Source organism: Macaca mulatta, chromosome 12, assembly GCF_049350105.2.
Source record: "Macaca mulatta isolate MMU2019108-1 chromosome 12, T2T-MMU8v2.0, whole genome shotgun sequence".
Taxonomy (NCBI): Eukaryota; Metazoa; Chordata; class Mammalia; order Primates; family Cercopithecidae; genus Macaca; species Macaca mulatta.
The window spans coordinates 121372822-121385654 of NC_133417.1; the positions used below are offsets into that span (position 1 = coordinate 121372822).

The 12833-nt window shown below is 40.2% G+C and overlaps 1 protein-coding gene across 2 annotated transcripts in view; it reads left to right on the forward strand.

Annotated features, from left to right (window-relative positions):
* The window catches only part of XRCC5 (X-ray repair cross complementing 5), a 98930-nt gene that overhangs the window by 54246 nt on the left and 31851 nt on the right, over positions 1-12833 (forward strand). For both annotated transcript variants that reach the window (NM_001257366.1, XM_077956050.1), the window contains 1 exon segment: positions 951-1020. In NM_001257366.1, the coding sequence (NP_001244295.1) occupies positions 951-1020 (70 nt within the window).

The window sequence follows — 12833 nt, forward strand, 5'->3', positions numbered from 1 at the left end:
TGAATCGACAGAACTTAAAAATTGGCCAATAACTTTTTAACAAAATATACTAGGAAGGATAGTCAGGGAATAAAGGGCATGCCTTTATTCTCACCTCAAACAGAAACTCAGAAAAATTGCATGTGTAAAAAAAAATTTAAAAATTTTTCTTTAATTTAGATTTCATTTAGATGTTTTATATATAATAGTAAAGGAAAAAGTCATGATCTTGTTCTGAGAGCTTTTCTGCTTCCAATACCCTAGCAAACTGGAAGCTTTAGTATATTTTGGAACCCCATCGTTTTCTTTCTTATGAGCTGAGTGGTTCTTCGGCCCTGTGAGGGGTTGGGGCCAGCAGATGAAAAACAGAGGTATAATCAGAAAGTTCCATATAATATGGCAGGGTTTCGTCTTTCAAACTTCCTCACCCAGCACTGCAGTACATCTTTGTACATAATCTGCTTTTACTTTCTGAGGACGTATTCAACCTGGATATGCTTGTATATTCTACCAAAACTTCAGTGCCAAAGGGTCAGCAGCAGTCCCACTAATGGGCACTTCGGTGAATCAGGCATTAAGCTGTATTTCTCATGTTATCTTAGTGGGGCAAGTATATTCGAAACCGACCCCACACTGCAGAATCCTCTACTTTCTAATTGGTTGGGTGACAGGATATACAGGCAGTCTGTGCTACACAAAGCCTTCCAGCTGGGCTGGCTGGTGGCTTGAGCTGTAATACTTTTCCGACCCCTCTGGAAAGAAATCAGCTTGCATAAAGCAAGGTGAGTGAAAGCACAGAGGGCAGCTGTTGGACCACTGAAATCTGCCGGCCCTAGAAATGAATATGAGTAGAAAAGGCCTTCTCTTTGTCTTTGGTTTTATTTTATAAGAGCACACTTATTACATTAAGCCATCCTGTATTGCCTGGGGTACTGCTAAAAAGAAATAACCTGTCTGTTGGTATATTCTAGGTTGGAAGTGTGAATCCTGCTGAAAACTTCCGTGTTCTAGTGAAACAGAAGAAGGCCAGCTTTGAGGAAGGTGAGTGGTTGGCTTTGCATTTAGGAGAAGCTGTTTAGTTAAGCTAACTGATTTAAAGTCTAGATTAAGAACTGTAGCCTTTTGTTGTAACACTTTAGCATTTTTCTTTACTGGCGGATCTTTGTGGTTTCCCTTGTTAGGCAACATTATGAGCACATGAAAGTGAACTCAGCACAGATTTTCCCAGAAAGGAACTAACTTAAAAAAAAAAAAAAAAAAAAAGAAAGGAACTAACTTGTAGGTCTCTGTACTAAAAAACTTTGGGCCAACACCTTGGCGCTTATAGCTCCACGTCATTGAAGTTTTTTAGGATTTTGTGGTGAGCTATAAATAAAACACTTTTATCTCACATCTTCCTATTTTATTTTCTTTCTTTTTCTTTCTTTTTTTTTTTTTTTTTTGAGACGGAGTTTCTCTCTTGTTGCCCAGACTGGAGTGCAATGGTGCGATCTCGGCACACCGCAGCCTCCGCCTCCCAGGTTCAAGCAATTCTCCTACCTCAGCCTCCCGAATAGCTGGGATTACAGGCGTGTGCCACCATGCTCGGCTAATTTTGTTTAGACGGGGTTTCTTCATGTTGGTCAGGCTGGTCTTGAACTCCCGATCTCAGGTGATCTGTCTGCCTCATCCTCCCAAAGTGCTGGGATAACAGGCGTGAACCACCATGCCCGGCCACATCTTCCTATTTTTGGAGACACGTAATTCTTGTTTCCAGTCCTAAGAGTTTGTGGCCGTTTTATAGTAGACCCAGAAAGACCTTGATGCTACCCTAAGTTTAATCCTTCTCAAAATGACTACATGGTCACTTTTCCTTATCAGATAGTACCTAGAATCCCATTTAGGCTGTGGCTAACATAAAAATAGCTTTCAGGGATGCACAGAGGGCCTGGGACTAACATTCATTCACTTGATTGCATTCAGGTTTCTGTTCATTTACCCTTTAAATGATGGCAACTGGCAGTTGTTAATCCTGCAGCTTTATGTATAAACTATTATATTCATTATTACTGGTCCAAATCTGGCCTGTCTGTGAGCTGACTTCTATGTATGTGAGTGTTTGTTTGTTCATGTGTGTATAGAACTTTCTCTTCCAACATCCTGCCAGAGGCAGGGGAATTACTCTTTTTTTTTTTAGTGACAGGGTCTCGCTCTGTCGTCCAGGCTGGAGTGCAGTGGCAGGATCATAGCTCACTATAATGTTGGACCTCTGGGCTCAAGTGATCCTTCCTCCTCACCTCCTGAGTAGCCAGGACTAAAGGCGCGTGTCACTGTGCCTGGCTAATTTTTAAATTTTTTGTAGAGATGGGGTCTCACTATGTTGCCCAGTCTGGTTTAGAACTCCTAGCCTCAAGTGATCCTCCCACTTCAGCCTCCCAAAGCTCTGAGATTACATGTGTAAGTCGCCATGCCTGGCCAAAAATTACTTCTTTTTCTTTTTCTTTTTTTTTGGGGGGAGACAGAGTCTTGCTCTGTTGCCCAGACTAGAGTGTAGTGGTGAGATCTCAGCTCACTGCAACCTTCACCCTGGGTTCAAGCAATTCTCATGCCTCAGCCTCCCGAGTAGCTGGAACTACAGGTACATACCACCATGCCTGGCTAATTTTTGTATTTTTAGCAGAGATGGGGTTTCGTTATGTTGGCCAGGCTGGTCTCAGACTCTTGACCTCAACTGATCCGCCCACCTTGGCCTCCCAAAATGCTGGGATTACAGGCATGAGCCACCGTGCCCGGCCCAAAAATGAGAGTTAAATGCCTAGAAGCACTACTGCCTGCAGTAGGTCTAATGTACCTTACTACTTAGAGTCTAGGAATCCTGGCAAGATCCCCAGATCTACTGTGCTGTTGCCCAGAGGCAAGCATGAGCAGCTGAGCCTCAGAGAGAACTTACAGTCTACCAGGCTAAATCCTGTCAGCAGGAATGCCAAAGGCCAAACCCATGAGAATCTCCAGAGGAAGAACAGCTTCGTTATCATAGTAATCTGCAGTCTCTTAAGTGGGGTGTATATGTTTTCGGTTTTGAGATGGAAGAAGAGCTTTTTGTCCTGCTAAAAGTTGCCATATAGGAGAAAAACTTTGAGTTTTAGCGCAAAACAAAACCTCATGTAAACAGAAGGAGATCTAAAGTTCTAAGTGACAGTTTTCTAGTACTGGTGAAAACAGTACTTCAGAATTTCTCTCTTTAATGTATTGAAGTGATCAAGAGACTTTCACATTATTATACCTGTTGTCTGTTCAGCTGTATATTGTTACAGGGTGTTTGGAAAGGGCCAAAGATGCTACTGTGACAAGTCAATGAACTCTTGTTTATCAAGACTGTTATGGTTTTGAAGGAAAATTGAGACTTTCCTATCTTTCAGTTGTATGTCGTCAATTACCTCAGCCAAAGTCCAAGGTCCCCTGTTTGGAAGTGATTAGACTCTGTGGTTGGTGTAGGTATGGTCTTTTCAGGGACTGAATCTACTGTCATCACCATTATATGGCAGCCACTAGCGGTTTCATATTTACTGTGTTCAAGGCATTGTGCTAGCACTTTATTATGATATTTTAATTACCCTGCATTAGCAGTTCTGCAAAGTTTTGTGAAGAAATGAAGAAAATGTTAGAGCTTTAACAGCTTTTGCCAGAATTTTTTGAGAGAATTGCTTTACTTGGGAAAATAACTTTGATAAGTGCTTAGGGTAGAGAATGAGTCTCCATCCCCAAACTTGGTTGGCCAGTCCATAGGCTTCAGAGGAAAGGGAAGCTCCTCAGCATCATATAAGTAACTGGAGCTAGTTTAGGAGAGGAGGGACTTAGAAGAAGAGGAAAGAGGCAGGGAGACAAAGTGGGTGAATTTACGCACAGTCACGGCCTTCTACGACACGTTTCAAACTCATGACCACAAATTACTCAGTATCAGTAAAACTCTGGAAATGCCAGGTTTAAAGTGCTGTATTTGGGGAAACTGGCAGTTTGCATTGTTTCATGCAGAGCAGAGAAAGCACCTGAGCACACACGAGGCCAGAGTCTGAAAAGACCAGGAGAGAGTCAGTTCCTGAGAATCTACTCACATCTTAGGAAAATATGTCTTACCCATGGCCATGGGATTGGGGATTCACAGCAGTCTGGTGAAAATAGCAAGGGCAAGTGGACCCTAGATAGCATGTAAGTTACAATTAGTAACAGTATCAATTATCTCCATTTTACTGATGGATAAACTGTAAAACTGGAGAAGATGCATTTTCCCAAAGATCACAGGAATTCAAACACATGTCTCTTTCAAATACTGGATTTTTTACTTAGCCATACTGTTTATTTTGATTCCTAATGCCTTCCTTTCCTACGCTTTTTAAACAACATTTTAAGGTCATGTATCTGAAACCTTGTGCCTACTGATAGTACTTTTGATGAATAGACTGTCCTTTTATATTGAATGTGACTTTGAGACCCAGCATGTTGCTGGTATTTCGACAAAAGATGTCCCTCTGACCTCAGTCTAAGACTTGGTAAATCAGAGCCCTCTAGTGATGTCACGAAACCAGACTCTCCACAGAGCTGTTGGAAAATGGGACTGCTTCTTAGCAACTAGTTCTCCTCATGGTTCTAACTTGGCTTCCCTTTTATCCCTTCTGCCGTTCTCGGTGCCAGCTCCAGAAATTCTGTTTCTTTATTAATGTCCTGTTCTTTGTTTTGGGCATCTTGTTTGTTTGTTCTTCCGCTAGGGCATCTTTTTACTAAGGCCCTTTATAAGCAGAGACTCACTTCTCTTGCAGGCCCAAAGAGTTCTCCCTCCCTAGTAGTGATCTTCTTTTAGAGAGATTTCTATCCAGAGTCGGGAGACAGGAATCCCTTCCCCTTTTCTCCAGTAAATTTATTTTTTAAAATTCAGGTGTCAAAAGGGTGATCAGCGATAGATAGTTGGTAAGATTGTTTGACCCTTAGGTAGAACTTGGCTGTTTTACCTATCATTATAAATTAAAATATGGGCATAATTACATTTCTCAGGCCTAATTGTAGCATAGTCGGACTGAGAGTCTTGTGATTCTCTCCCCGACATCAGCAGTCGACATTTTTCTATAGTAGGCAGCTGCACGTTTTCTTAACTTCTGGTTTTCAGTGTGAGGGATGTATCTTGTTCTAAGCTTACCGGCACAGAGGAGAGAACCAATGCCCTGAACCCCAGGAAGCATGTTCTTTCTGGCTGCCCTTTTCCCAGCCCCTTTCCTCCATTCTCCCTACCCATCACCACAGTGTTAGAATAGAAAACAATTTTTTTTCTCTTTTCCTTTTTTGTAAGAGGGTCTCACTCTGTCGGCCAGACTGGAGTGCAGTAGCATGATCACGGCTCACTGCAGCCTCAACCTCCTGGGCTCAAGTGATTCTACCACCTCAGCCCCCCGACCAAGTACCTGGAGCTGCAGGTGCATACTACCACACCAGGCTAATTTTTGTAGTTTTTGTAGAGATGAGGTTTCACCATGTTACCCAAGCTGGTTCTGAACTCATGAGCTCAAGCGATCCGCCTGCCTTGGTCTCCCAAAGTACTGGGATTACAGGTGTGAGCCACCAAGCCCAGCTCAGAAAAAATTTTGACTACAGCTGTATATATAATAATCATCTATCAGTTGTGAAAGTAGGGTTGTTTCCCTACATACGCTATTCATAAGCACATCATGCCATCATCTGGGATTTGTTATCTGTAGTTGTGGGTTTCACAGAGTCTCCAGGGGCTCTTTACATTGAGTTTATCCACTTGTTTGGACATCTTCCACCCAGCTAATCAACAGAGCTGCTAAGGAGGAATGCCATGATTTTCAACTCCTTGCCCTTTCCCAACTTAGGAAGAATGCTAAAATAGAATAATAAAATGTCAAAAGATAGACAGCAGATTCGAGAAGGAAAAGCCACATTACTTCTTTCCTCCAGACAATTCCTGTGCGATTATGTCTGAATTTATAAATTCCCACTGAGTATGGGAGATAATGTGAAATAGCTTCAGTGTTCTTGGTGTGTCAAAAACAGGTTTTGTGAGGACCTTAAGAGCCAAAAAGGATGGATATATGGGGACAGATAAAAGGATGGAATGTGACTTAACTTTATAATGAGATGATTCTCTGTTTCAGGGACCTTGTTTTTGCCACGGAGATTGTAGGTTCTGTATTAGGCTTGCGTGTAGTGACAGGGTGGCAGAGCTCCATGTTACCAAATTGAATTCACACGAGCATAACTGGTTTAAAAAAAAGTCTGTCAAGAGAAGACCTAAGTAGAAATAGTACAGGCCCCAAACAGCCTTAACATTTGACTTAGGTATAAGAGAGCAGTAATATGTACTTGTCCATTTGATTAGACGGTGATCAGTTCATTTTTTTTTCCCCTTTCACTTTATTTGGATTACATCTCATCCTAGAGTCTTTTTGCCTTTGTTCTTCAACCTTCTTTAATCTCACTTATCAGAAACAGCCTTTCATTTTTAAAAGGTATTTCCTAAAATTCACTTTTCCAAGCAATTTCAGCACTAGATAGAATATGGTACAATTAGTAATAATATATTCATCAAAGCCAGATAGTTTTCAGTGTTGTTTTTGTATGGTATAGCACTGTGCCATTTGCATAGCTGTTTACTTACATACATTATGTGATTTTCTGCCAGGAGTCAAGCCCTAAACAATAAACCCTAGAGAATTGTGATCTAGCAGAAATCTCTCTCGTGTTGGTGTGGGTTTGTGGGGGTGGGGGTGTGTGTGTGATTTTTTTTATTTTTAATTGATCCTGATTTATGTAATCTTGGGTATGAATTATATAATCAATTAAACTCTGCCCAGATAGATAAGAAGATAAAAATATGGCGTATTTCTACACAGCACTGGTAAATTTAAGAAAAATAAGCTCTTTCAAATACCTTGAGCATCTTAAAAGGAAAGATACTAAATACATACAGTCACTAAAATTTTAAACATCTTTAGCCCTATACAAGTTTTTTTTCTTAAAGAACTTGACATACTTTTTTTAGTCCTGTCTCCAAATAGCATTGATACATCTAGTCATGAGAAATTCATGATTTAGGATTCTAGAGGTTTAGTCTGTACTTTGTATTTTTATTAAATATCTCACTTGTTTTTCACTAGTTTTCTTCTTAACTCACTTTAAGTTGTTCAACCTCAGAACTTGATGATCCAGGCTTATTTTATGCTTCATTTATCAAGACAAGTGGTCTCATTGTAACACAAAAATCAATCTGGAATTGTAGAGAATACCTGCTGAAAGGGTGTGTTATCTGACATAGTAATTATGCACCATTGGCCTTTAAAGTGTTGTTCATCTTCCATGTGGGCGGCCTGAGGCCCAGAGTAGTTAGGATGACTTTTCACAGATAATTGCAAATATGTGGAAGACTCTGGATCAAATTCCAGAGAGCCAATTCTCGGCCTCTGTGGCTTAAACCTTTTTACTGGTTGTGTATATTTCATTGGATGGCACGGCACCACCCTGAAGTTTACATCTTAATATAATGAAACTCGGCAGCCAAATAATTTAAGTGGAATCATTGAAATAAAGATGAAAAGAAAAAATAAAAAAACACATGACATGGAAACTAAAGACCATTATACACACATAATAATTTTTAAGTATTTTCATTTTTCAGCGACTCTTCCTAAAAGGCTTTCATCTGTTCTTATCCAGCTTTTAAAATCCTTTTAAGTTTCTGTCAGTCTGTATCAGAATATCCCTAATTACAGGATATAGCTCTTGTAAAATGTAGCCTGGCTATCCATTAAGAAAGAGAAATGTCTGGTACCATAAAAATGAAAGCATGTTTGCTGTAGTTACATTCTGTTAACTGAAAAAAATCACAGGATCTATAAATTTAGAAGAAGAGAGCTTTATTTCTTATAAAGGGTTTCAGCTTGCAAGGTGGAAATAGCAAGGCCAAGTGGACCCTAGATCGCATGTAAGTTACAGTAAGTATTAATATCCCCATTTTACTGATGGATAAACCAAAATTGGAGGAGACAATTTTCCCCAAAGACCACATAGGAATTCAAACACGTCTCTTTCAAATACTGGATTTTTTACTTAGCCATACTGTTTCTTTTGATTCCTAATGCCTTCTTTTCCTACAATTTTTAAAACAACATTATAGGGTCATGTATCTGAAACCTTGTACCTATTGGTAGGACTTTTGATGAAAGACTGGGAAAGGCTAGTCCTAGTGTATTCAAAGGCCAGGAAACATGGCTTCCAGCCAAAGCCCAGAGACAGGCACTATGAAGGAGGGTTTGGGGTAAGAGCATTATTGCTGACCTGATTGACTATACATATTCAACAGGTTATAGGAGGAGCTATGAATATTCATGAAGGTGGTCCTGATGCATGAGTATTAAACATGCATGCTACATAAGACCCATGTTCATCTTGCAGGGAAGACTTGACATTTAAATATTACAATTAGACCCTGTACATCAAAAGGTCTTTTCAGGACACAGCACACAAATGTGCCATCTTTGTAAAACCCACTAGAACCAGTCCATGGTTGGTGGTCTTATCAGGAGAAAGTTACCAAAATCACTCTCTTGTCCAATCAAAGCTGTAGTTACGGCTGGTGGAACCAGAGTTCAGTAAGTCAGCATCTGGTAGAGCTGCAAATTGTTTTGAAAACAATATTGCTTATTCCAAGGCCAGTACTTTTTTAGCTGCTGAAGAAAAAGAAAAACCTTTTGGCAGTTAGAACATAGTTTATTCTTTAAATGTAGGGCTGTGAGTTAATGCTCGCCTGGCATGGCTTTAGGTCCTGTTTACTACGCAGTTTGTTCTCTCAGTCTTATGATACCTACTTTAACATTAATGCTGGAAGGTTGTGTCTAAACTGCAAAAAGGAGGGGTATAATGAGACGCACCTGGCTGGGCGCAGTGGCTCACACCTGTAATCCCAGCACTTTGGGAGACTGATGCAGGCGGATCACAAGGTCAAGAGATTGAGACTATCCTGGCCAACATGGTGAAAGGCCATCTCTACTAAAAAAAAAAAAAAAAAATTAGCTGGGCATGGTGGCGTGCACCTGTAGCCCGGGAGGCAGAGGTTGCAGTGAGCCGAGATCGTGCCACTGCACTCCAGCCTGGTGACAAAGCAAAGACTGTGTCAAAAAAGGAAAGAAAAAAAAATGCAACCTGCCCCCTTGTCGTGTCATGGCCAGAAACCCAGTTAAGGTTTTCGGGGGTCCGCTTTGTCAAGAGGGGTCCATTTGGTCAGTGGAGAGCTTGGGATTTTTAGTTTACATTTCTGTGAGCACCTGAATTTCTTCCTGAGAGTTTTTTTAAAAAGTCTTTATGAAATATATGACAGTGTCCTGTTTTCTCCTAGTGTTTTGTTTTCTCATGCTACATAGGAAAGTTGCTTCCCTTAAATGTGCTGAGTAATTTTTCTCTTTTTATATTAAAAATGGAAAGGATAATTTCCCATCTGGCTGAAAATGTGGAATTCATGAAGGCTTTCTCAGCATCAGAACTAAATGAGCCCAGAGTCCATTCAAGCCTTTATTTAATATACTAAACCACTCCTGGTACGAATCTTTTATGAAGGAGAGATTGAGAGAGAGACACTTTTAAACCATGAGGTATCAAAACAACTCACTGTCACAAGAACAGCAAGGGAGAAGTCCTCTGCTGTGATTCATTCACCTCCTGCCAGGTTCCTCTAATTTGATATGAGATTTGGGTGGGACACAAATCCGAACCATATCATTTCAGCTTGCATCAGTGACTTGGGCCATCAGTGCAACAAGGCAGTGCTCACAATTGGTTCTGATGGAAATGCAGAACTCTTGGGTGCTTAGGAGAAAGGGCATCCAGCTTGCTGTTAGAGTTCACCCTTGCGGTAAGTGCTAATGAGTATGATTTGTGAGGCAGAGAGCGGTTCAAGTACTTATTCATGGCAATTTGATTCTTTCTTCCCACCTCCTATAGATTCTGCATTTCTTCCTTCCATGGTAGATCATTGTCATATAGGGTATTGCACTTGGTTCTCTTTGAACTGGGCTGTCTTCAAGATTGCTCCATAAGCCCAGCTGGTTGAAAAAGGAAACTGATTTCAGATTGTACTAATGTGCAAACTGCTTTAATCAATGACTTCAGGTGGTTTTGGGGAAAATTGTCTCCTCCAATTTTAGTGGCAAACAACAGAAGCTCTTAACCAATTAAGATATTTAGGAAAGGATGTTAGGCTTTTGTTAAAATAGTCACTAATCAACTGAAATGTGTTAAGAGGAGCCAAGAAACAGCTAAGAGTTCCACTTAAATGTAATAAAAGTGTTTGGGTCCTCCCCTTTCAAATTGCATGCCCAAGGCAAAAAATATGCTGACACAGGAAGAAGTGGCAAGTGTAATTTGGTACAGTTAGCCTGTCAGATCCATCCGTGTCTACATAAAACCTAGAAAAATGTCATGCTTGCTGCTTTGGCCAGAAAAGGGAAGGGAGTTTAATTCCTTTATAGAACAGTTTCAGCAGGGCTGGAGAATATTACCAGCTTAGATGTTTTTGGAAATTGGAGAAAATTTAACTTGTTTTTAGAGGTTCCTTATGGACAGTTGGAGAAAAATCTTCAGTTAATAGTTATAATTAAAGGTCCGTTTTCATTTTCCTCTGTCAGATTAAACTACTGAAATCTGTAGTTATCTGTTCATGTCTCTCAGTGGTAATGAGGCTCAGCCGTAACACTCAGGATAATTACTGTACTTCATTGGTAGCCGTTGAAGTCAGAGGAGCCATTGCTCATATAAGAACTACTTTTTTATAATTCCCTTGCTCTTGGAATCCGATAGTGTTTTCTTGGGACATTGAGAGTAACTTATGCTAAGTTTTCATACTTATTCTGTGATGGAAACATCTAGTTTCTCTCTTCTGTCTGTGGTAAATCTCTACAAGTCTCTTAAATTGCACTTATTAATTCTACTTTTTAAGATAGCTTTATTGAAGTAAAATTTTCTACTATAAAATATACTGGTAAGTATAATTTGATGAACTTTTGTAAATTATAGAATTGTAAAATTATCACCACAGTTCAAAGAACATTTCTCTCACACCCAAAAATCCCTGGGACCTGTTCATAGTCAGTTTGGGTTGGGAGTGCACACAGGTGGGGGGAGGTTGCAAGGTGATGCCGGCCTACATGACTTGTTCTGATAATCTTGAGTTATTGCCCCATCTGTTGAATGGGCTGGCTCCATCTTGGGCTTGACCAGTTAGTTGTAAATTAGCTGCAGCCTTCAAGTAATCACCTGGTGGTGGAACATTCTACAGATACCTGGATTGTCTCTGGAACTTCTAAGCAAACATAATTAGACAAGCTAACAATGCAAGGGAGTGTCTGGTGGAAGGGAGGAGAGTAAAGGTTGTTATTTCGTAACTAAAAAGTTAATACAAAGAACCTAAGAAGGAAAAGTTTAAGAAAAAAGGACTAAAAAAATAGAGTACTTGGATACACTCCAAGTTTGTTCTTTTCTAAAAATGTTTTAACTACTCTATGTCATTTGCATTTCCCATGTAAACTTTAGCATCAGCTTTTCTTTTCTTTTTTTGAGACAAAGTCTCACTCTGTCTCCCAGGCTGTAGTGCAATGGTATGATCCTGCCTCACTGTAGCCTCCGCCTCCCGGGTTCAAGTGATTCTCGTGCCTCAGCCTCCTGAGTAGGTGGGATTACAGGCATGAGCCACTACGCCTGGCTAGTTTTTGTATTTTTTTAGTAGAGACGGAGTTTCGCCATGTTGACCAGGCTGGTCGAGCTCTGACCTGAGGTGATCCACCTGCCTTGACCTCCAAGTTTTGGGATTACAGGCGTGAGCTGCCGTGCCCAGCCCAGCTTTTCAATTTATATGAAAAAGCCCACTGGTATTTTGATAGGGATTTTATTAAGCCTATAGAAGAATTAAGGGGAAATTGCCATTTTAATAATACAGAGTTATCCATGAACATGGAATATTCATTTATTTAGATCTTTTTCTCCATAATGTTTTATAGTTTTTAGTGTACAAGCTGTATACCTCTTTTATTAAATTTATTGCCAAGTATTATTTTTGATGATGTTGTAAATGGAATTGTTTTTTAATTTTATTTTTGGATTGTTTGTTGCTGGTATATAGAAATGAAATTATTTATTTGTGTATTGATCTTATAGCTTGCAACCTTGATAAACTTATTAGTTCTTGTGGTTTTTTAAAATACACTTCTTAGGATTCTCTACATACAGGATCATGTCTGCAAATAAAGAAGGCTTTACTTCTTTTTTAACTTGTATGTTTTCTTTTCTTTTCTTTTTAATTATCGTGCTGGCTGGAACTTCCGGCACAGTGTTAAATAGAAATAAGCGTGAACATCCTTGCCCTGTTCCTGATCTTAAGGAAAAAACTGTGTCTTTCACTATTAGTATGATGTTGGTTGTAAGTTTTACCCAGATTTCCTTTGTCAGCTTGAGAAAGTTTCCTTCTATTTCTAATTGGTTGAAAGTTTTTATTATGAGTGGATGTTGGGTTTTGTTAGGTGCATTTTCTGCCTCTGTTGAGATGACTGTGATTTTTTTTTTTTTTTTTTTTTTGAGACGGAGTCTTGCTCTGTCGCCCAGGCTGGAGTGCAGTGGCGCAATCTCGGCTCACTGCAAGCTCCGCCTCCCGGGTTCACGCCATTCTCCGGCCTCAGCCTCCCGAGTAGCTGGGACTACAGGCGCCCGACACTGCGCCCGGCTAATTTTTTCTATTTTTAGTAGAGACGGGGTTTCACCATGGTCTCGATCTCCTGACCTTGTGATCCACCCGCCTCGGCCTCCCAAAGTGCTGGGATTACAGG